Source organism: Malaclemys terrapin, chromosome 5, assembly GCF_027887155.1.
Source record: "Malaclemys terrapin pileata isolate rMalTer1 chromosome 5, rMalTer1.hap1, whole genome shotgun sequence".
Taxonomy (NCBI): Eukaryota; Metazoa; Chordata; order Testudines; family Emydidae; genus Malaclemys; species Malaclemys terrapin.
This window is the reverse complement of record NC_071509.1, coordinates 117,072,383-117,098,289: the sequence shown is the minus strand read 5'-3', so window position 1 is coordinate 117,098,289 and position 25,907 is coordinate 117,072,383. Positions and strand designations below refer to the sequence as shown.

At 40.4% G+C, this 25,907-nt stretch overlaps 1 protein-coding gene across 50 annotated transcripts in view; it reads right to left on the bottom strand.

Annotated features, from left to right (window-relative positions):
- The window catches only part of ANK2 (ankyrin 2), a 583,802-nt gene that overhangs the window by 55,517 nt on the left and 502,378 nt on the right, over nt 1-25,907 (bottom strand). For 27 of the 50 annotated variants that reach the window (XM_054029242.1, XM_054029267.1, XM_054029270.1 and 24 more), the window contains 3 exons: nt 19,578-19,722; nt 13,755-13,857; nt 12,966-13,069 (listed from right to left, as the gene is read on the bottom strand). In XM_054029242.1, the coding sequence (XP_053885217.1) occupies nt 12,966-13,069; nt 13,755-13,857; nt 19,578-19,722 (352 nt within the window). Of the gene's footprint in view, nt 1-7,662; nt 7,699-8,627; nt 8,670-12,965; nt 13,070-13,754; nt 13,858-19,577; nt 19,723-25,907 lie in introns of all 50 variants that reach the window. The other 23 variants (XM_054029227.1, XM_054029226.1, XM_054029236.1 and 20 more) reach the window with 3 other exon arrangements.

Below are 25,907 nucleotides of genomic sequence, written 5' to 3'. Positions count from 1 at the left end.
TGGCACTTTCTTAATATGTACAGTAAAAAAAAACAACCCCCTTTTGTATATGTGGTAATAATTCATGCTAACATCCCTGATGGCTTGCACTAGAAATATTTATCTTAAGAGCTTTTCATAGCAACAATCTTATTTTGCAATGCAACTGATGGTAGAAATATACTATATATAAAATATAAGGTCATGACCAAGTGCCTTTATTTTATACATACATATACACACACACACACACACACACACACACACACACACACTCTTTCATATTATATATTTTCCCCAATGCTAACTGGCGTATTTCTACCACTAGTGTCATTGCAAACTAAGATGGGTATGATACACACACATATAATATACAATTTTTATATATATATTATTAAAGAAAAATGGCTTACTAATGCAATAATATAAAGGCAATTCTGATTTTTTGAAAGGTCAGTATAATTCTTTTACTAGTCTGATGTAACCAAAACTCCTAAAATTATGTAATTCACAGATTATGAGCCAAATCTTGTTCTGGAGAAAGCAGTTACAACTCCTATTAAAGCCAGTGGGAGTTGTACCTCTTTATATCAAATATGAATGTCTCCCTCTCTTTAACATTTAACATTTCTTAAAAACTTATCGCTGTATGATATCATGACAAACTGACTAGAGAGGAGAAAAATAATCTTCAAGATTTCAATTCACTTTTTTTTAAAGTGACTATATTGACTTTTAACAAGATAAACTCTACTTCTGACTACATTTAAGGTGCCCACTTTTCTCCTTACCCTTTCCAAAGACAAAACAGGACAGGAGAAAATAAGGATGGGAAAGAGGCAAATAAAGTGGGATTCTTCTATTAAAATTATATCCTTATACAGAAAGAATGGCAAATAATCGAATGTGAGATGGGCTTGTTGTCAATTAAGATACTGTCCCAACGTGCCTCTGTTATAGAAGGATAAGACAACTACAGAAAGATGTGGAGATCTGAGCAGCTGGTAACCATTCTGTAGTGGGTTTATTTATAAATTTCTGCTTTCTCTCTCTTACTATATAAAATGTTAATATGTCCCTGTGGGATTCCTTACAGTGGCAGGAAGACATCTGTGGCAAGGAGCTCCCTCATGGCTCGAGATAAATTGCCTTTATTTTTTTTCCTTTCTCCTACCTATAGCCCACTTTGTTCAGTCATGACTAGACAATGTGCTGATTTTGATAGTTTTGCTGCGATCTGGGACACAGCTTAATTAAGGCCATTTCTGTGAAATGTACAAAACCCTCAAAAAATGGCTACTTTAAATTTTTATATTGTTCAGTTTAATGGCTTCTGATCACCACTGCCCTGGGGGTGGAGAGGTTGACTGGCTGCAGTGAGAGTAGGGGAAAGGACGTGAGATAGGATAATACCAGACCTACTTTTAGGACTACACTAGTCACCACACAGGGATTCACACAAATGCTAACATCTGCACTGAGAGACCTGCAATAAAAAAAATCTTACCACATTGGAGACAAATACAGATATTTTTCACTCTCTTGGGTCACTCAGTATTACACATATTTGAATACATTCATTATCAAAACATTTACAATTCATTCCACATGCTATTAAAACAGAACACCCAACACTCCGTGCAAGTCACGTCAATAAAATGAACGAGAGGAAGGAGCCACAACCTGCCAATCTAAAGCACGCCATGCACCATGGATGCCATATGAAGAGACTTCCCATTCCTTCCCACACATGCAGTCTCCTATTCTACCACCATTCAGATACCTCTAGATTTTGTTTAGTGTAATACCCTATGGAGTACAACCATTATCTCATTCCTCAGGGGGCTGATGTTTCTGTGGTTTTAACAAAAAACAAACAAAAATGAACAAGTGTTTACAGCTTTAATTCCCTAGGCTTCATTTTTGAAGTAAGGACTCTACCTATCTTAATCCATTCTAGATATAGTTTATATCATATATATATGAATAGGGATGAAAGAGGAAATCCAGGATACTAATTGCTCAGGTTCTACAATAATGCTATGTGATGCCTTTCCAAGTTAAAACAAAGCCCTTATCTGGATGCAGTTTTTGTGTCACCTTTGTAATAAATGGATGAAACTGTTTGTGACTTTTGTCTCTGAGAATCAGCCTAAAATTCAATGATGAAGAATGCTTTAGAAATGAATTTAACAACAGCCTAAATTCTGGGATGGCATAAGCAGTTCACAATCTGGTATTAATATTCTGAACAACTACAGAAACCACAACCACTGTTATTAGAGCTGACTGAATTATTTGGTGCAAATAATTTACTGAATGAATTTTGGCATTTTTCTCAAGTAAACTAATCATTAATACAATTTTGTTCATTACTCAACAAGTGCTCAAGATGGTCAACTAATAGTAAACGATAATGGAATCAACAATTTTTTCCATTTAATTCAGGGAATATTTTATTTCCCTTAGAAACTAAGCAATTAATCTCACATTGTGTGTCAACATTGCTGAGCTTTGGTAGCATTGCTGGGGCTGCTACAAAAATACAAATAAATAGATAAAAATATCCATAAATAGTAATTCAACCATCCCTAATAATGAGTATGGCAAAGGACCCAATCAAGGAATCCCTGCTACAGTAGCAATACTGGACTCTATTTTCACAGCTGGTACTTTCTTTTTAAGTGAAGCTTTCTAAGGAGTGAAAGTTTTCAGATAAGCTAAAAGATGGGAAGTGAACTGAAATGATGATGCTTTCCCATGAAACAAACAGCCTGTATACCTATGAAGTAGCCCTGGAAGATGATCTCTATTTAGACAACAAATCAGTGGTGTAAAAGTGAGGTTAGAAATAGGACAAATATCTCTGTTTTGGAGCATTCTTATTTATACTGGAATTTTGCAGCATGTTCACAAGTAAAATAGTAGCAGCCCCTGCGTTCCATCCACTGGAACATCCAAGATTATCTGCAGGTCAACTTACAATTCTAGTATGGTCTGTGTCTCTAATTAGTGTCACAGGTGCAAAGTGCTAGCTATTGCCTTCTCAGCCAAAGACATCAGGGCACGAAGCAAACTAACTTGTCAATCTTCAGTTTATTTAGGGTATATAGCAGCTGGAATAAGCAAGAGGAAGATCCCAAATATTTATTAGTAAGGCGGGGATTACCCTCAAAAACAGAAAAAATAGGCCAAGAAAGGCACATTTGAGAGAGGATATAAAGATAAGGAGAGTAAAAAAGGACCAGCGGACTAGGGACACTGACAATTCAGAAGTAAAGATGATTTTGTTAATACAGCCATTAATAAAATGCTTAATCCTGCTGTCAATGAAGCTGATGACAAACATTCCACTCATTTCAATGGTGAAGGATCAGGCCTAAAACGCAGGTCCAAGAATATATAGTAAGTGGAATATATGCAAATCAGCAAGTGTGGATGATATTTCTATTGATTTCAATAGGACCAGGATTTCACCCTATATGGCTTAAGAGTTTTAAAGTCATGAAACAATGAATTTATTAAATAACTGGTAAACAATTTTGGAAAAAAAATAATCCCAGAGAACCAAGGAGGCAGCAGATGTATATTAAAAATCAATTGTCATATCAGTCTTCTAAAAATGGGAATAAAATAAGCAACCCTGATAATTACATCCAATAAGGCTAACCTCTACCCTGAGTATAATAATGGAAAAAATATTAAGAGGAAGAAAACCCAGTAACCTCCTAGAGTATAATAGTCATAAGCAATTATGGGTTTGGTAAAAACAAAGGCATGGGGGTTGAATAAAAACAAATCATGGCAGAAAATTAATTGCTTTAATGTGTTCAATGTTCTGATTCAGAAACTTTTACATAAAAAGTCAAGCAGTGTCATATTGACTAAACATTTTCTGAAGGACTGTGAACAAAAGTTAATGATCAGCAGCAATGTATTGAGTTGGAGGAGGATGCTGCAGGGATGGTGCTTAATTTGATATTTTATTAATGATCTAGAGGATGAGAAAACAGCATATTATTTACATTCATACATTATTCTAGATTGGGAGGTGATTCAAACATCAGCGAAGACATAAGAATACAATAAGGGTTAAGATTATGAGCAGGAAATAACAAAATTAGATAAATGCAAGCTAATGATCAATATATCTATGGAAGAGTGATCTGAAACTGACATTGAGTAGGAAGGAAGAACCTGGAATACTGTACATCAAAGGAGAACTATAAGTAATAGAGAACAGCTAATTAGGTATGACTTTGCTATTTGTTATAGCAGCAAAATAAAAAGCCTTTGCAATTTTAGACATATGTATACATCATTTCACAATCTAGAGAGTTAATAGTTCCTTTCTGTATGATTCCAGTGAGATCATACCTAAAATATTATGCACAGTTCTGGACACCTAGTACTAGAAATGGGCTAGAGTCCTAAGTTTTGAAGTGGGCAGTGCTATCAAAATCTGGATCAAACATAAGATCCACATTTTGTAATCACTCTCTCTCTCTTTGGTACCCCAATTCCAATCTTACAAAACTTGAAAGGAGTTGGGTCAAAATTCATACCCAAACCTGAATTTCATGGCTGGGGCCAATGTCTATTCAGTACCCCAGATATGTTGTAAAAGGGAAGTTGCAGAATATCTGGAGAGATTGATTTATGGGGAAAGGTCAAAAGAACTAAACTAATTTACAGAAACTGATGAATATGGGAGATATAATAGACATCTATAGTCATTTTAAGCGTGTAAAAACAGTAAAGGAGTGGTATTAGGATGGTACTGAATGGCGTCAAGTTAATACAAATATAAGAGAAACTTCTAACTATGAGGACTCTTTCAGAAAGATCTCTCTCAAGTGAGTGATGGGAATGCCTTCTTTTGAGCCATTAAAACTAGAGTACATACCTGTATCGAAACAATGGGCTAGATGAATCTTTTTGAGTTTTACATCTTTATGTATATCTGAAGAATTCTGTCACACACCATGTTTTAAAGGTTCCTATACATCTCAGGGAAATGTACTTCTTAAGTGTGGGTAGGTGTATTTGGTTTATTAGAATGATGTTCTATTTAAACTTTAATTGGGTCCTGATTCAAGATGACAGCAATTCAAGAGTTAAATCAATGAAGTCAACATATACATGTGTCAAGGGTGACTGCACTAGCAAGAAGGTAAACTCCTGGAGCTAGGGATGGACAAGTTCTGGGATGGACAAGTTTTGAATACGTTTCATTTTCTGGCAAAGTTTTAAAGAAAAAAGCTGGAAACGAAGCTTAGCAAAGGTAGGATATGATCCTAAAGTTTATATAGTCTTGCAGGACTGGATCAACCAGCGCAGTTAATATGCTTTGCTTCCTAGAGTTTAGAATTAATCATGCTTGCAAGCAAATGTCAAGTGCTTATTATGGCCCAAATCAGAGCGAAAAGGAATTTTCAGGGCAAGATAGTGAAATTCTCCTTTTTAGGGGGAGTTGTAGTAGGTCTTGGAAGATGAAAAGCAATTAAAGGGAAGAAAAGCAAATACTCTTCAGGAAATATGATGTAGGTTGGGTATTCCATGGGAGGAGGCGAAGACATACCGTTCTGGCAAGAACAGATACAGGTGAGACCAACCAATGTCCACTCTACTTAATGGATTAAATTCAGCCCATTGACATCGGTGAAGTTGCCCTCACTTACACGGAGGGTTTAACTGCTAAATTTTGTCCAATATGTAGGTCCTAACTATATTTGGGAGGAGTTAATATGTGAGGTGCATGAAAGCCATAAGGGTAATTTTATGTACTTCATGGAGGTAGGTCATAGTATTGTGTAAATATAGCATTCAAGCTTTATGGGCCAGATTTGTTATAGCAGTCTCATTTGCAAGAATCATATAAAATGCATGGTGTTCAACTTATCTACTTTGAAAACATGAAGAGCTGAAATTCCGTTCCAAGAAATCTTTGTATTGTGAACTTTCTGCTGTGACACTAAGGGCTTGTCTATAGGAACATTTAGTTTGCAGCAAGCTCGGGGGTGAATCTACCCTGCACTAGCCTGCTGCACAAGAACTACCTGTGTGGACCCTGCTGACAAGCACTAACAATTTCAAAGCAGGGTAGGTCAAAACACACTAAGGAACCATTAGTGTGCATCAGCACAGTCTGCATGGCAGACTAGTGTGGGGTAGATTCACAGCCCGGCTTGCTACAAATTAAACGTTCATGTAAACAACCCCTAAGTTATTTCCTGGTCTGATTTTCTTGGTATGACAATAACATGTAAGCTAACTATTTCTGTGCCCACTTAAAAATACAGCAGAGAAATAAACAAGGAAATAAAGAATGGATAGGCCTATATTTGGGGGGAAGAGAAGACATTATTTTGGGGCTGTGCTAAGTGTCATTGTTTTGTAAACTGCTTTGCTAAGAGTTAGTCTCTTCGGATAGCAATGAATACTAGCTTGTTGGGACTCTGCTGCACATCTCTGTCTGTAGAACCATTTGAAGTGCCATGCAAATACAGCTCCATGAAGAGTCTTTCTAAAACAGGCTGTGGTTAATGTTAAAATGAACATAAAAACGGAAAATGCAAAAGCAATATACCCTTATTATACTGTCAGTTCAGAAATGATTATTCAATTGAGTTAGTAAGGCACATGCGTCTCATCATACAGCAGGAAGCAATGATAACAGTCATCACTGAACTATATCCACCATAGATACACTTAAGAAATCTTCTATCTAAGTCAGCTTAACTAATATAAGAAACAGGGAAACAAGGAGATAGCAGCATTCAGAGTTAGTCAGAGTGTGAAAAAAGTAGAAACGAATAGTTTTATCAGGCTGCTTCAGCAATTCTCAAGTTTACAACTGGAGAGGAAAACTGATCCAAAGTTCGCATTCAAAGATACTAAGAATCAAGGCCTTGATCTCCAATGCCTGCTGAAGTTAATGGGAGACTTTTCAGTTTCTTCAGTGAGTGCTGAATCAGGCCAAAATTGAGCTATATGTAGTATGGGGGGAAAATACATTCTGGGAGGACAAAAAACATGGCTCTAGGTGCAAGGCATCTGGAAACAATTGTAATTTGCATACAGTAATGTACCCTTCACTGATGAGAATACTTTTAGTATGCTAAACGAAGAGCAAGACTGTTGGTGTGCAGCCTTTAAAAATGATGTTGTGAATCATTACTTTCCTAACAATTTTATTCAGCTGAGAATTTAAAAGCATCTTTCAACTGCCATGACAGTGATGTTTTAAAAAAACGAAGGGAACATATCTCCAATGAATGTATCAGACCTCAGTTTGTTAATAGATTACAATCTCCTTCAGGCTGAGATTGCATCATTTGCTATGCTCTGTGCAGCACCGAGCACATCAGTGGCTCAACAAAAAATTAATCATAGTAGTGCAGCACTTGGCACCAACATGAAGGATTCAATTTAAATCAATAAAATCAAACAGAATTAAGAATATAGGACCATTTTTACCCTTTTTGTATCAAGCGTTTTTCTGATGAAGGGGAGTAACACAGTTGGGAGAAAAGGGACACATTGAAAAATAGGGCTCCGTTTAACTGCCATCCCGAGGGTGGGTGGACAAACATACTAAAGCATCCTGAAGTGAGGTAAATAAGGAGAAGGATGAAAAGGGAAGGGGCAGCCACATATTAACAGAATTATGCAGACGTTCACCTGCTGTTGTCATGATCAAGGCATGGAGAGGAGCGGCTGCAACAGAATAGATCATTTAGCATAAAAAAAAGAATGGATTAAGTGAAATATAAGAAGAAAACAGAAGAGGATTTTGACTTAAATATGTAACTTTGTGTATATATATATACAGTATATATGAGGAGAGGATAAAAGTGAGTGTGGGATATAAGCATAAACAAATATCATGAGTTACTACAACAGCAAAATTAGAATGATTTAGGATGTCATCAGATCCTCTCTACATGTGTGCCTTAATCCCAGTTCTGAATTGGAGTTCTCAGGTTGGCACTCATGTACCTAAATTGGTCATTTGGAGTCCTGAATACTTATCTGAAACCAAATAAGGGACTCCCTAGTTCAGGTGTTCAAATTTGAAAATTGGATCCACAGCATAATACGAGTAACTCTGTATCTACATGTCTCAAATAATTTCATCAAGAGATTCTGGTGACATCAAATTCCATAAGAGCTAAGATTCCATCTCAACCCTCTCTTCTCAAGTCTCCTATCAAGAATCTTCTGACCTCCAGCTTACCGCAGCTTAGCATGTTTCTGGTCCTCCTTTCATTCCCCCTCCAGAGTGATACAGTTTAAACTTTTTATTCTTCTTCTTCTAACCATTTATGTTTCCGATAATACATTATATGGTCAATTATGTACTTTTCTGACATCACTTTCTTATTATGGATGTCTCCAGTGTCATTTACTTCTTTTGACATCAGCAGAACTTTGCCCATACTGAAACACACCCAAGTTTTGTTTTAAATAACCTGTTAAAGGCATCAGTGTATTCTGATATCATTTAATTTTGTACATTTGAAAAAGACTCTCAGCTGCTACCTGCCAGGTCCTCTTTTCACAACTATTTCCAGGAAGCGAATGTCACACTAGAGAAAACAATGTAAGGGATCCAAAATACAACAGTTTAAATTCATTTTGTTTACCTTGTTAGCAATGATCCAATCTCCTTTTTTGCAGACAGGCAGCTAAGAATGATAACTCTAATTATTTGTCAATTTCAGCTGCTGATTCTCTAGTGTTTTTTAGTCCCACTGATGGAAATAATGATTTCCAGGAGGGTAAACTCACTAACACAACCCCAACTGTTTAGCTTTGCTAGATACACATGCATTTGGATTGTCTATTAACCAATCAGACTTCTATTTCCATAATGTCTATTTAATAAATGCACGTGTATATGTAATAATAAAAATAATACATAGCATTTACTTATGTAATGAATTTCATCTGAGGATCTCCTTTTTTATATATAAAATGTAAGCATTATCATCTCCATTTTACAGGAGAGGAAACTGAAGCACAAAGGGGTTAAGGGCTTGTCTACACAGTCATTCAATGTGTGGCAAGTCTGTGTGTGAATCTACTGTGCACTAGCTTGCCCCGTACTAACTGACCACGTAGAGCTTGCTACCATGTCCTGAAAGTTCTATAATGTGCTTTGCCATACTGCTATTTGAAATGGGAATAGACCAAAGTGCAGCAGGGTCCACATGGTCAGTTTGTGCGCTGTAGATTCACATCCTGGCTTGCTGTGCATTAAATCGCTGGGTAGAAAAGCCCTAAGTGACAATTTGCCCTAGATCACAGGGGCAAGTTAATAACAGAGTGGGAATTAGAATCTAAGTCTCTTGGCTCCAGTCTCATGCTCTAACCAATTGATCACATTGCCTCCCTGTTTGCAATATAAATTTAACTAAATTGAACAGGTAACTGTTAAATATATATTTGTCTTGAAGATTTCTGGTAATCACATAATTCAGAAGAGTAAAGCTGAAGTTGCTTGCATGTCACCAAAACCCAACAAAACAAGTACAATGTAACAATTTTGCATACCTAGTGTTCCTTAAAAATGTACCAGTTGCATTCAATACTACAAACCACATTGATAGATGGAAAAGATACAAAAATGTGCTATTTTCAAGCAATATCTAAAAACTACAAATGGAAAGAGATCTTTAAATTCAGAGTTTCACTTTCCAACCTAATGAAAACATTATGCCCCTTTCACAATAAAATTACAAACTCACTGTAAACTGTGTGACTAAAACTATTTAAAGAGACCTGCATAAACCTGGCCAAAACCTTTGTCTCTCCTAACACATAGACAGGAAGTTAAAAAAAATAGAGAGACTATATTATCTGGCATTTCCAGCAAAGCAATAGGTCTTTGCCTTCTCATCAGTTACAGCGTCCAAGAGTCTCTAACATACTGAAACAATCTTAACTTTGCTGAGCATGTCATCTCATGCATGTCTCCTAATGAGAAGGACACTGATTGTCTCAAATGGAGATTAGATGTCCTCCTGCTGGAAAATTATAATGTGGCAGAATTTTTCCCCTTTAAGCCAGTTTATTAAGATATAAAGAGAATACTAACTCTGCAAAATAATTGGGAAATGTTCTACACTAAATTACTGCACACTATTGGGGTGGCAGCTCCCATAGGAGGAGGGAGTTTTCTTGTTTCCAAGATGGCTGCCAGAATCTCTGACCTTTGTTTTGTTGTTCTTCACTCATATGACAGATGAGCCTATAAAAGGACAGAGTTGGGTGGATTTAAATCATAGACTCATAGAATATCAGGGTTGGAAGGGACATCAGGAGGTCATCTAGTCCAACTCCCTGCTCTAAGCAGGACCAATCCCCAGACAGATTTTTGCCCTAAATCCCTAAATGGCCCCCTCAAGAATTGAACTCACAACCCTGGGTTTAGCAGGCCAAACCACTGAGCTATCCCTCCCTCACTTAAAACCCAAATGTAGGGTTAAAATACATACACACACCCTCCCTTTAACATACAAAAGAAAAGTTAATTCTTTTGATAAGTAAGTGGAAGGTAAGAATACACTTTCATGAAGCATTTTTCAAGGGTTGGATTTTGGTTCTTGAAGGCTCCTTTAGTATTATATTTCATTGGCATATTAACAGTATAAATCAAAAACAGAATAGCAATACCAAATACTACCTCTGTCTTTTGTTAAATACAATTATTTTCCCCATGGCTTTACAGAGGCAGTTGCTTTTATTACATTTAATTGCCTGACCCTGGAACTCAGACTTGGTCATACAGAAGATCTAAGGAATCACTGATTAATCTTTGAATGAAAGTGTGAAATGATCAAGCCCCAGAGAATGTGAAATCACTGTTATAAAAAGTAAATAACTTGTCTCCTGCAATCATTGGACAGTCCAACTTTAGTGTAGTGAAAAGTAATATACATCCTCTGGAAAAATGACCTTTGCTTATTTGGCACCAATTGCTAGAATTAGCTGCCAAAATAATTTAAAATCTAAATCTTGACACACTCTCTCTCTAGATATAAATGTTCAGAGTTACTTATTTTTGATACCAAAATACAAATAAGCAAACAAGTCCACAATTTTTTTGCCCATACAGGATAACATTTATAAACACTGATTTGACCAGGTCTGGTTTATTTAGTTTCTGTCTTGTTCACGTTTCACCAAACTGGTTCTAATAAAAATGCCTACAAAAAATAATCAGTTGTGGGGATAGCTGAAGGCAACTGGTCAGGAACGTGTAAACCAAAATGTTCCTTGGAGGACATTAATTGATTAACAATAAACATAACTTACTGTGCTAGATTTTTGCATCACACAAACAACCACTATTCACTTTATTTATTAGAAAGATAATCTTCATTAGAAGAGACAGTCCCTCAAGATTCTGGTTGTAGCACTGGTGATTTTTAGAATTTTTTCACAACTTTCATTACATACTGCTGTTCTGGAGCATAGTTTACTATACTTGCAAAAAGCACTTGCACAGTTCACTTAGCCTCCCTTCTCTCACTTCTTTGCAATTTCATTCTGTGAAGGCTTGATACAGGGAGGTGCTGAGGGCTCAAAGTTGCTCAGCTCCCTAACTCCCACTCAGGGCCGGCTCTATGATTTTTGCCGCCCAAAGCAAAAACAATTTTGGCCGCCCCCCCCCCTTATTCAATTACCCCACCCCCGGCCCCGCCTCAACTCCGTCCCTTCCCCAAATCCCCAGCCCTGCCTCCTCTCCCCAGGCTCTCAAGCCTGGGACGGAGGGGGAGAAACGGCGCCGTGCCCCGGCCACTCGGAGTCTCCCCCTCCCTCCCAGGTTTGAGAGACTGGGAGGGAGGGGGAGATTCTGAGTGGCCGTGGCGCGGGCGCCGCTTCCCTCCCAGGCTCTCAAGCCTGGGAGGGAGGGGGAGCAGCGGCGCGCGAAACAGCCGCTCAGGATCTCCCAGGTTTGAGAGCCTGGGAGGGAGGGGGAAACCCCGAGCCGCCGCGGCGCGGGCGCCGCTTCTCCCCCTCCCTCCCAGGCGCCCAAGCCTGGGAGGGAGGGGGAGCAGTGGCGCGCGAAACGTCTGCTCGGGATCTCCCCCTCCCTCCCAGGTTTGAGGGCCTGGGAGGGAGGGGAAGACCCCGAGCCGCCGTGGCGTGCGAAACAGCTGATTCGCGCGCCGCTGCCCCCCCTCCCTCCCAGGTTTGAGAGCCTGGGAGGGAGGGCGAGTAGCGGCACGCGAATCAGCTGTTTCGCGCACCGTGGCAGCAGCAGCAGAGGTGAGCTAGGGCGGCCGGGGCACATTTTTAGGGGCGGCATTCTGGCGCCGGCCATGCCGCCCCTAAAAATGTGCCGCCCCAAGCACCAGCTTGTTTTGCTGGTGCCTAGAGCCGGCCCTGCTCCCACTGATGTCAAATGACCTCACAAGAGATGCTCATCACGTGGCAGGATCAGGCCCTTGCTCTCCATTATTCGTGAAAGCAAAAAAGGCATGATATGCTTTTTCTCTCCATAAAAACCAAGCATTTTTTTGGGGTGGGGTATTAATAGTTTGCCAAAGGCTGGGAATGGTGACAGGGGATGGATCACTTGATGATTACCTATTCTGTTCATCCCCTCTGGGACACCTGGCATTGGCCACTGTCAGAAGACAGGATACTAGGCTAGATGGACCTTTGCTCTGACCCAGTATAGCCATTCTTATGTAGTAATCGGTCAAAATCCCTCATGTAAAGCCTGATTCAATGCTTGCTGAAGTCAATGGAAAGATTCTCAGTGACTTCAGTGGTCAATGGATCAGGCCCATATTCATATTCTTCTGACTAGCTGAATTTGAATGGTTATAACAATTTATTTTAAATACTAGATTGTAATGAAGTATTATTCAACTCCAAGTTAAGCATTAGCTCAAGCAGCTGGGACCTCGGTTATTCTCACTCTGGTTCTCTGACCCTCTTAATACATATCAGTGGATTGGGTTACTCACCCTGAATGAATAGGGCTCGAAGAAAGCGCCACATTGTCCAAATTTTCAGTGCCCCAGCTTAAGCGATACGAATTCCTTTCAGCTTCCTTGGCCAGAGTTGATACCTGAGCATGTGATAGAACTCTTATTTAATTTGTATTTCCATACTTAAAAGCAATGAGCCAAACATACCATGAGTAAGAGTTATTTTTGTATATCAGGGCTGAAAATGATTAACACTTTAAAAAAGGCAATAACAAAAATGAGCAATAATGACATCAAAGTACTACAAGCACCTTATTGTAACATCTTGTGCTTTTTCAAAGCAACCACAAATGTTACTAGCCCCAGTGAACAGGAATACTGGGAGCGACCAGATTGACCCCTCTTTATATGACTTAATTGTCTCTTCAAAAATCTTCTCTCTGAATAGTGGACTAGATCCTCAGCTGGTGTAAATCAGCAAAGCTCCTTTGATTTCATTTACACCAATTGAACATTTGACCCCATGCCTATTAACATTGCTCAAAAATCAGATACAATGGAAAGTGCTATAAAGACATGTCCTGTAAATGCATTTACACATTTCTGGTTAATACAGAATATACTTTAGTATTCTACAATAAGCTAGTTCATTTAATAGCAGTTTGAAATTAAACAGATTTATGGTACAATTAATAATACAGCACACATTACCTCATTCAGTTAATAGAATCCATACAGGGATTCTTTTTCATATTTCCAAAACTGAATATTTAAAATAAATGCATATTGTGCAATTGATCAGTGAGATAAAGAGAAAGGTCTTACCTGGTGGCTGGGGATTATGACAGTATCATCGATCATGGCACTGTCCCTCAGGTAGGAGGCATGGCTCAACGTGTGGGACCTGTCTGAACTGAAGGACCGCAGGCTGGTAGGTTGGCAGGATGCCATGGCAATATATCAGCAGTAGAGAAGGTATTGTGAAAATGGGATGATGGACCAAGCAGAAGAGTGAAAAAAGCGTGCTGTTAGCAAATATAATGCAACTTCCAGGGGAGTATAAAATAGACTCTTGTGGATCTCTGACTGAGCGCTGAACCAGTCTTTTGACTGACTCCTCTCATTTAATCCAAAGGAGAACCCAAGAGATTAAACTAGATCACAATCTATTTTATTTTCTAGCCACCAATGCTTTAAATTAGCTATGTGGCTTAATTGCTTCCCTTATACTAAAAAGGAACTCCTGCTGAGGCTCTTTGAAGAAGTTCTCTCTCCTGCTCCATAATACAAGTGAACTGTCTAGGGGAAAAAAAATGCAAATATCTGATGAGAAGCTGAAACGAGTCCCTCTGAAGTTTCATTCTGATCGATTCTCTCTGACTCAAATGATAAACGAGTAAGGTTCGTTTTTGTCCCCTGGAAGGTACACAGCAAGGTGAACTGTGGCCAGCCACATGCTTCCTGTGTAAAACAAAGTGCCTCCTGCATGCCTTCAGCATCTCTAGAACAGCAATCCAAAACGTGAGCACAGGCTCCTTTGTACGTATGCACAGCACGACAGGACACGGGTTGCTGTAGCAATGAGAGATGCAAGGCAGTAATAAGCTGCTTCCAAGCACCCAGTGCAGAACGTAACTGCAATAGCTGCTAGCTCAAAGCAAAATCCAAACAAGCAAAACAAAACTAAGATACCCTCGCACACAAAGACATATCGAGCTAATACGGGGTTTCTGCCACACAGTAGTATGACTTTTGCTCTTTAAATATTAAAAACAACAGTATATACAGGATTTTTTTTTTTTTTTTTTTTTTTTTTTTGCAAAAAATCAACAGCTCAGACCCCTTCAGATTTTACAAGTTTCACTTTATATTCATGTAGGTGTACTCCTTGTTACTATTCTATGTAGCTAAGGACACATTACATGTAAGTTTAGGAACTAGCTATGTTCTCATGGATTGCACTTGTGTGGGTACTCTCCATGATAATGTAGAAACATTAGAACACTGGAACTGCTGAAGTGGATCAGACCAGTGGGCCACTTAGCCCAATAAACTTTCTGACAATGGCTAGTACCAGATGCTTCAGAGGAAGATGGAAGAAACCCCATAATGGACAGTTTTGAAATAAAATGCCCATATGGGAAGCTTTCTTCCACTCCTGGTTGGTTAGTGGTTAATTTACATCTCTCTCTCTCTCTTAATCAGAGCTTTACTCTAACTGTGGATGTCCTCATTCTCCACGTACCATAAGAATTCAATATATTTGGTTTAACATGGGATAATTTATTTTCAAGTATCATTTTAAATATTAAGTGTACATTATATACATTAGATTGAAGTAAGTACTATTAAATGTAAACCCACTGGAAGTCAGACAAAAATATTGCAGCAACAGATCCTGTTCAATGACAGTGTATATAATTACAATCATCCAACAGGTTCTTGCAGTATCTGTATTTTACAAATAAATGGCATGGCGTATTTACTTTAGAGATACATAAAATTAAAAGAGCTACCAATGGCCTTCCATTGCATGCCAGCCATATTAAATGGATTGTATAAAATTGATCATAACAAAGATGATGAAAATATTACATGAATATCAGTCTTGGAAAACTGCCATGAAAATTAGTGCAGAATACCTTTTCACCCACTCTGACCAGGATAACGATGGTTAAAAATCTAATGATATTTCATTTCAATGATGATCACTTGCACGTCATCAAATATTACTCACCCTGATGAGTGGGCAAACAGAATTGAGCAAGGATGATATATGACATTTTCTGGGTATTATACATTCCCTGGATGAAATTCTGACTCCACTGAAGGCAGTGGCAATGGCAAAACACCCATTGACTTCAATGGGGCGAGGATTTCACCTCATGAATTTTAGTCCATGTCTAACTTGTTTTAAATAAAATGTATTGTATGAAGCCTTGGTTGTAGGTCATTTTGAATACACGTACATTACTTTGGCAGATATTTTGTAGTGCTACACCTTGTTTTCCATAATAACATTACTTCAGCAAATAGTCATTCGTATATCAGAAATTAAACATCAGTAGCAGACCCCATTTTTCACCACTATCCTTTACTTGCTTTAATGCTTGAAACATTCACAGCTGATTTACAGTGCCATGCAATGCTTGCAAGGGGTTTGCCATCCAAATCATAGGTCCTGCTGTTCAGCTAACGTAAGGTTTCACCAGACCACTACTGAATGAAAAGAAACATGTACTAGGCACTACTGCTGGTCTCTAAGGGTATGTCTACACTGCAGCTTGGAGCTAGCCTCCCAGCCTGGGTAGATCGACTTCCACCAGTGGGGCTCGAAGTAGCATACTAAAAATAACAACTTAGACGTTGCCGCTCAGCTGGCAGCTTGAGCTCTCAAGCCCTGCCGACCCCTGAGTCTGAGCTTCAGGGACTAGCCCGAGTCTCCACTGGAGCCGCAATGTCCACGCTGTTATTTTTAGAGCATTTGCCCAAGGCCCACTAGCATGAGTCTGTCTACCTGTGTTGGGAGGCTCCTAGCTGTAGCGTAGACATCCTGCAGCAATTTGGTCCTCATTCTCCTATGGTTAGGAGACATTACTATTACAACCACCACAATTTGCCCACAACATGCCCAGTGAATGGTACATGTTCATAAATACAGGCCCAGTACATTGAAGGTATGGACATTACCAAGAGACGTGATAGTTACACAAATGTGACTGAGGTCTGTGATGAATTAGAAGTGTATCATTTCCATTAAAATTTTGTTTAAGACAAATACTGAGATGGCATTGCTCACCTTCTATGGATTATATCAGTTGCATACATAAGGAACAACCTGATTGCTAAAGCATCTGGTGCTGAGGTACACTAAGTGGTGTAAACTTAGAAGCAAGGGTGCTTATGGCAACCAGGACCTGACTATTAACGGGAAGCGGTGTTTTGAACAGAGCTGATTAAGAGACACATTCACTAATTATTATTTTTGGTAGGCTTTTAGAATATTGTCACTACATAAGAGGCAAGATGCTCTGGGAAATCTACTAAAACAGACTTTCTGTATGGGGTGGTTCAGATAATATTGGCAAATTCACCACTGCAGGATGCACTGGATCACTGGGACTCCATTCACCCTGTTAGTGACCAATTGAGAGGATAAATGTAGCATTTATCACTGGTGTCACCTGGTGTGGGAAATACAAAATGTTTTCTGTTGCCTGAGCACTCTGTGAAAATTACTTGAGCCCCCTGCAACTTTATATAAACCTGTCTTGGAAACATTCCCTAACAGGGCCTCACTTATGGATAGAAAATCTTTCCCATCTGACATGGCAGATACGTTTGAGTTAAGTTGAGGAGTGGAGGTCATACACTGAATCACAAACCTGAGCCTTTCCTGAACCTAGGTTAGCTGACAGATTATTATATGCTACTATATACCAGGTCATCTCTCTTGTCTGAGAATATAACTAACTCCAATAGCAATGCCATTCATTTGGCCCTGTGAAAACAACAACTCCAGTACATAAATCTCCTAGATCCATCAGCAGGCCTGCAAAATGGATGAATAGTGATTGGTGTTGCACGAGTGTACTGGGGACAACATTGTTTACATGCTGTGTAATACCTACCTGGGCATAGTGCTAATGAAAGCATATTAAAAAGAATGATGGGGAGAGAGAAATAATAAACAGGGAATACGGTTACAAAAGAAAACTATAAGCTTTTAAAATATAATTTTAAATGCATAATAATACATGAAAATGGGCTGCTTACACAATTTGTTGTGCTGCATTTGTTACAGCAGAAAAAATGAAATCTCTATTGCATTGCATTGTCTCTGATTCAGGTACTGCAGCAAAGCAACTTTATTTAGGCAGTTTTGGTGGCAATTCCCATGAATATGACCCTACTGTATTAGTGAAAGAGCAGCGGAAAGATGGACCTGGGAAAATGCACATTTTTGTTTGATTCTTCTTCCTGGATGTCCTTTTGCTGCATTTCAGTTTAAACAGATCCGCTACAGGACAGCGAAATAATTTTCATATTGCAAACTGTGTACCAGATTTTTGTCTCAAATATGCTAGTGTAAATCCCCTGAAATCTATGCATGTACTCAAGATTTACACTGGCATAAATGAGAACTGAATCTAGCCTAGCATTAATCTATGTGAGCCTTCTTATACAACTCATTGAAAACAAAAAGAAAAAAAATCAGTATCACCACCATCAGCAGATTATTGTTAACGCTTTTTGATTTTTTTAACCACTGTGTTCTAGGATTCATTGGATTTACTGGAGCAGCGAAGGCTCCAAGTTTGGAAGGCCTAAATGCTTAGGGGTTTAGATATCTTATGATACAATCTGAGTAATTTTCTGGCTTCTTTTGTTCCAAGAGTGATCCTAAGACCATTGAAGTCAACTGAAACAACTCTACTGATTTCACTGGGCTTTGGAGCAGATCCTATTTGGTGCTGGAATAACATACTACATTGGACACTGGTCTGTGTTACAATTTGTGTGGCCAAAATCTTGACACAAACATTATTTAAGGAAATACCACCTCTGAATGCACTAGATCTGGAAATGACATGAGCAATTTATTCTAGACATACGTCTGACGCAGTGGGTATTCACCCACGAAAGCTTATGCTCGAATACATCTGTTAGTCTTAGAGGTGCCACAGGACTCTCTGTTGCTTTTTACAGATCCAGACTAACACGGCTACCCCTCTGATACTAGACACTGTAATTTTCAAACCTAAATGCCTAATCTTGGACACCCATTTCCCTCTTTGGGCACGTAACTCTGAATTAGAAATGTGGATGTCTATCTGTCAGTTTGTGGACCTGATTATGCATTTATGCTCACTAGTTAAATACCAAAGTTTGAAAACTGTACCCTGTATTGTAATGTAGATTACACTGACTTGGTGTGAATTACAATAAACCTTTTTGAAGTGTAAAGGGCTATTACTCTTTTTGATTTTGGTTTTACAATATAATGGTACACTTCCCTAAGCACTAGCACACCCTAGCTACAACACCCATCTGTGCAAGATAGCCCCACTGAGGGTTCTCCTTCTGTGCTGTGGTTGGTAACACATGCTAGAAAGGAGCATCCTACTGAAGCACTAAAATATCTCAGCCAACCATCCCCTGATTCTGAGCCATCTGCTCTGTGCCAGCTGGAGGTTAGGATAACTAAGTGACCCTACCACAGAGCCAATATCACTCCTCCTTCGTGTGGCTACAACAAGGAAGGACAGTACATTGCTCTTATTCTCAAACCATGCCCTTGGTTAACGCCCTACCGTGAATCATGGACAGACTTTTCCTTAAGCTCTTTGGGATGTTAGGACCATGTATAGTATTAGTGTACAACAGAATTAGATCACCTTCAGTTGTAAACTCTTTTTTCCCCAGTACCAAATGTATTTGGTTCCTGATAGTTTTCTTCCCATGACTTTCTTTTGACTACACCTTTCTTCTAAGAAGTGACAATAATTATTGAAATGAGAAGGAATAGGCATATCACATAGCTACTTTGAATTAAAGACATTGAGAAGATCTGTGCAGAGAGCTTAACTATTCAACAAAATTATGCTCTAACTCATCATACAAACATATAATTTTCAGGTAAAATACCTGTCAGATCGGCCTCCCTCCAAGCTGTACCTCAGATAGTTCATACCATCTAGGAACTGGCTGCTGGGCAAAGAGTCATCACCTAGTTCTTTCAAGTCCTCTGGCCTGAGGTATTCTCCCCCATCTCCAGTCATTGTGTCGTCACCTTGAAACAAAACAGAAACACAATCCACAGAGATCAGTAAACTCACAAGTCCCACATTATTTACAGATTGGGGTAGCATGTCAGCGGGATGGCACAAATAACTGGAAGGTAATTCTCACACACACAGCACTGCAAATTATGAGCAATTAATATACACTGACAAAACTGGCACATCAAGCAGGATAAACCAAATCAAAATCAAGGTGAGTAAGCGATCAGTTTTTGTCCTCCATCTTTTGCCATTGCACGGATTTTTTGAAGGACTAATTTCTGTAGATTATCTTTTAGTTTGATTCCTGTAATGCTGGTGCCAGCCAGCTACCAAGGTGGTAGGTGTCAGCTAAAAACCTGACAAACTCACAGCTGGAAGCCAGGCCAATTCACTTGTGTATTGGTATAGATCAAAGTGGTTGTTAAATAGATTCCAATGTGTTTGGTGTTTAAACTTCATGAAAACTAATGGGATGTTGCATGCATAGTTATCACTTATCTGAATACTGTTAGAATGTAGTAGCACACATTGACATTGTATATACCCTATATCTAGGTGACTCACCAAACACAAAGAAGCCATGTAAAGCAAATGAAGGACAGTAACAGGAAGGTGCTAATTATTGTGCTTTGCAAAGCAAATGGTCATTGTGTATCATGATCAGAGATCAAAGACCCTAAACGCATTCCCTTCTCTCCATATCAAAGAAAGAGCACACTTGGTTAGAACTGTCAACTTGTTTTTCTATGAGAAGAAACTTTAAGTATGGACACAGGAAAAAATTATTCATCTCTGAACTGTTTGGATTCTAGCAGGGCAGAATAGCTGAATGAGAACACAGATATCCCAGAATCCCTCTGTGTAGCCCTAATAGACTTTTGGGAAACTGGGAGACTACTACATCTCTGAGACCTTTTGAAATTATAGACCAATGGTGCTCAAACTTTTGCACCCTCCCTTACCAGTAATGGAATCCGTCCATGACCCTCCCCCGCCCCCCCCATTACGGAACAGCCAAGGCTTCCTCAGCAGGGGAGCTTGGGCTGAAGGCAGAGGTGGGGGTGGAACTGGGGATTGGGGAGGAGCTGGGACTAGAGGCAGAGCTGGTCAGGGGGTGCAGAGGAAATGAGGGCAGAGCTGGGCTGGGGGCGGAGTGGAGCAACAGCTGGGGTCAGAGCTAGGCTGGGAGGAAGAGGGCGGGAGGAGCTGGACCTGGAGTCGGAACAGGACTGGGGACTGACCAGGGTTGGGAGAGGAGCGAGGCTAGGGGCATAGCTGATCTGGGGGCAGAGCAGGGCTGGAAGCGTGGTGCTCCCTTCCGCCGCCCCCGCCCCCATAGGGACTGGCCCTGGCCCTATTGTGTGCTCCCCTGAACATTCCTCTGTGCCCCTCGGGGGAGGAGGGTGCCCCACAGTTTGGGGACTACTGTTATAGACTATGACTCACCTGTACATATATTTTTACCTGATTTAACCTCTCAATAACTCTCATTCCCTTTTCTTACCGAACTTTTGGTTAGTTTACTATACAATGGGTTATCAGCATCGTCTTTGGAGTGAGGTCTAGGATGCAAATCTACCTGGGTGAGTGACTGGTCTCTTGGGACTGGGTGAAACCAGAATATTTTGTGATTTTTGGTGTAAGTGACCATTTATTGCATAGTCCAGCTTCCCTGAGTGGCCAGATGGACTGGCGTGTTTAAGGAGACTGTCTGTGACTCCATTATAAGACTATTGTAGTATTCTGGGAGTTCACATTGGTTACTGGTTTGGTGAAATCTAATTATAGAACATATCACCAGTGTGGGTTGTTGGCCCTGCTTCTGACAATCTGTCCTGAAATAGGCACTCAGGGTCGTGAGCCACTCCAGACAGTGTGACAGTTCCTTTATCCACAGCTACATTAGATGCTTGGACTGACAGTGGATGCTGAGACAATTTCTCTTTTGATTGCAAACTGTTGGTTTCAACTCAGAAAGGTACATTTTTTGTCCCTGTGCCTGACAGGTACAAGTCAGTCCTCATTTGAATTCTCAGACATTCAAACTGCACTCCAAAGGACATTGTGTCACTCCTGACAACAAACATCCACGCATGGTCACCCGTAAGATTATAATTTTTAAAACACGGTAACTGATACTCAGAAGCTCCATGCCCATTTGCCATAAATTAGAAATACAATCACACAGATGGCGGAAAAATGAACCAGCATAAACAAGAAAATAATTCACCAAAGGTGAAATCAAAACCTAAATTAGCCCCCATTATCACAAATATCGGCCATTACCATGCCCATTTCTCTCCCGAAGGCTGGGTAAACAGGTGGACCTTACAACATGTTCTGAAGGTGAATAAATTTGTACTTTTGGGACCAAATGAGGTGGGGAAAGTAGGGTCCCTCACACCGAATGCATGAATGAAGTAATAACTTGTTTTTCTCAGGAGAATCATCATCATTGAACTTAAATCTCTACGTGACACGTGGAAGTTTCCCCCCATTTCTTTAAAAATTTCCAGTGTGAACCATCTCCATATTGGAGAGAATGGTTTCTGCTAGCCTCAGTGAAGATACTCATTTAACCTGATGTCTTTCCATCCTCTTTCCCAACTCCTTAGTGTGGTATTCCAGAACTACAGTGTGTCCCTGTATGTTAAATGCAGGCCACAGAAATCCACCATGTGGCCCTCACCAGTAATTCCAGTCCACAAATCGCAGAAGTTTCCAAGTTTTCTCATTTCAGAGCTGCACCGGCATCAAATGAAGCGGACAGCAACTCTGATGCCGAGATAGGGCCTGCAAAAATTATCAGTCCTTGCTGTGATGCTCCACCTTGATTTGCTCAGCTCGAGAAGCAACACTGCGGCATTCCAGAGACTACAACTTTATATCAAAGGAGACCGCACTCTTACGTGCTCTGTATTCTGCACATTTTCTTTGCGCTCTAGTGAAGTTGACACGGGGCCTTAGTTTGGATGCCTCTATGATATGCAGTCCAAATATGCAAATCTGATTAGTTTAACAAAGGCAAAGGAGAGGAAAATATAATGACAATGTATTATTGTTAACATCTATACTTGGGATAATGTGTCATCTTTTCTGCTCAATTTAACTAGGATAGCAGGCTAAATGAATACTGTTTAATCACAAATACAGAAATGCTGGTATTTGTTTTCATAAAGAGCTTAACATTTGATTTCAGTTGAACTTTTCTAGCTTGGTCAAGCATTATTTCCAGCTGTTAAATAAAAACATCTGAAAATTTGACATCCAAAAACAAATAAAATCAACTTTTTTAATAATCTGTCTCTATCTAATCTATATACACACCTAAATCTTTAAAAGGTAACTACAAAGCCTTTTAAAACTCCATCTGTAATACTGAAAGAAAATGAGACTGGGCATTGTTTCACAGAAAACAAGAGAATGCATTTAATTGTTGCATATTTCCTGTCTTTTGTCAAACAATGTTTCCTGAGACTCTGACAATATAAACCACACGACTTATTTAAACCTTGGAAGATATCAAAGGAAAGCTGTTTAAAAGGAATTTCAAATGATTTTTCAAATAAAATAAAAACTTACAATCATGCCAAGCATTCCATCCATAATGGAAACAAAGGCAAAACCTTACCAGCTTTCATCCCACTAGCATCCCTTCCAAAAAATGACCCATTCAAACTTTGGTGGCTGAGCTGCAACTGCCAAAAGTGGTACCAATTAGTACTAATTGTTTAGGGTGATGTGGACATCTGTACACTGTGAACTGTAATGAGACCATTAATACTTTTCACAATGACAAATGAACAGTCATAACACTGCTGACCTAGCCTATCCTTGAAGCAGTGACCCTGAAGGGAAGGCACCATTACCGATGCCTTGAGTCATCCCATCTCTTTTTATCACAACACTGAGGACATGTCTACTCTGTTTCACTGTTCCAACAGCCAGACTATGGGGGTGTGAACAGCAACAGGAACCAAAGTTCTGCGCTGTAATTCCCCTGTGTGGATGCTGCGGGCATGAAAAAAAAGGTTCCTAATTCGCAGTAAAGTAGTCCTCTACAAACGGGACTACATTAATGCAAAGTAGGAGCCTTTTTGTTTATGCCCGCAGCACCATACAGGGGAGCTAATGCACAGCATTTTAGTGCATATTGCTATTCACACACCCCATAGTCTAGCTGTTGGAACTGCGGGACAGTGTAGACATGCCCTTAATAGCAAGGGAAGAATACTGTGGCCTAGAGGATAAACAAATACAAATTATTTAATTTATCAAATCTAACTACAGTCTATATATTAACTTAAGGCAACTTCTCATACAGTTGAGGTTACCAGAATGTGTTAATTCATTGCAGGAGGATTACAGGCATGCAGAGAGAGTTGCTTAATTGTATGTAATAAACAGACATTCTGTCTTACAAGTCAGTATTATTAATATATATAGCAACACCCCTGGGCCACAATCAGGACTGGTGTCTCATTGTGATACACAAAAACATACAAAAAGACAGACTCTGGAGAGCTTGATGTTCAGGTGACCATGAGTGCATTTACACAGAAAAATCACCTCAGATGGTAGCTTTGTAGCAATATAAAAACTGCCCTCTTTTATCATGTTAGAAATAATTAATCTGACCTACCAGTGTTTTCTATTAAGTTGTGTCATCATGTTACCTGTCAAATTAACTACATGTAAATTTACACTACTTAATAAGCAAATCATGATGCACAGACCAGTTGATACTGGTGCTTCATGATCTGTGCTGGCTACCTATTAACTTGTAGGAGGAGTTCAATGGGTTAGCTTTCAGAGCTAAAGCCCTAAATTGTGGCTCTGATTACTTGAGAGATTCTCTCTCCGCATATGAGATCAATATTGTTACAATCAGCAGATGACTAATCCAGTAAGACCCTCATTCTGACTGAGGCCTCTGAACACTATTTAATTACAAATTAATAAAATAATACATAATTATAATAATACTAGCAGTTTGATGAACTCCCCAGGACTTGCAGATAGACACCCTACCACAGTGGAGGAGCAGGAGGGTAGATGGCTTAACCTAGGAAGAGTAGCCAGCAGCAAATACTTGGGCTGGTGTCCTTGGTGTTATTAAAAGTGGTGAAGAGTTGACATCATGGTGGTAAAGGGGCCGGTCACATTAGATGCAAAGGTCAGCTCTCAAAATGCAGTTGCTAGGAGATTTCTGTCTGCTCAGAGCCTGATGGTGGTGGAGGAATGAGGGGAAATCCCATTGTCAATCATTGCTATAGCCCAGGGGAGGGCAAACTACAGCCCAGTCCTGTGGTGTGGCAGGGCTAAGGCAGGCTCCCTGCCTGCCCTGGCCCCGTGCCGCTCCCAGAAGCAGCCAGCACCATGTCCCCATGGCCCCGGTGGTGGGGGCGGGGAAAGAGAGAGCAGAGGGCTCCGCGCGCTGCCCTTGCCTGCAGGCACCCCCCACTGGCCGGGAACAGGGAACCAAGGCCAATTGGAGCTTCGGGGGTAGTACCCACAGAAAAGGGTGGTGAACAGAGCCCTCTGCCCCCCCAACCCTCACAGGAGCCACTGACGGACATGCTGGCCACTTCCAGGAGCGGCGCGGGGCCAGGGCAGGCAGAGAGCCTGCCTGCGTGCTGCTGTCACTCTGGAGCCGTTCAAGGTAAGCGGTGCTGGGCCAGAGCCTGCATGCCGAACCCCTCCTGCACCCCAACCCCTGCCCTGAGCCCCCTCCCACACTGCGCACCCCCTCCTGCACCTCAACCCCCTGCCCTGAGCCTCTTCCTGCACACTGGACCCCCTCCCACACTTTGCACCCCCTCCTACACCTCAACCCCGGCCACACCCCACACACCTCCTGCACCCCAACCCCCTGCCCTAAGCCCCCTCCCACACTCCACACCCCCTCCTGCACCACAACCCCCTGCCCTGAGCCCCCTGATGCACCCCGCACACCTCCTGCACCCCAACCCCCTGCCCTGAGCCCCCTGCTGCACCCCGCACCCCAAACCCCTCCCCTGAACCTCTTCCTGCACACACTTGACCTCCTGCACACCTCGCACTCCCTCCCACACCCCAACCCCCTGCCCTACATTCATAGCCCTGCATACAATTTCCCCACCCAGATGTGGCCCTCGGGCCAAAAAGTTTGGCCACCCGTTATAGCCACATGAAACTTTCAAACTGGAGTTAA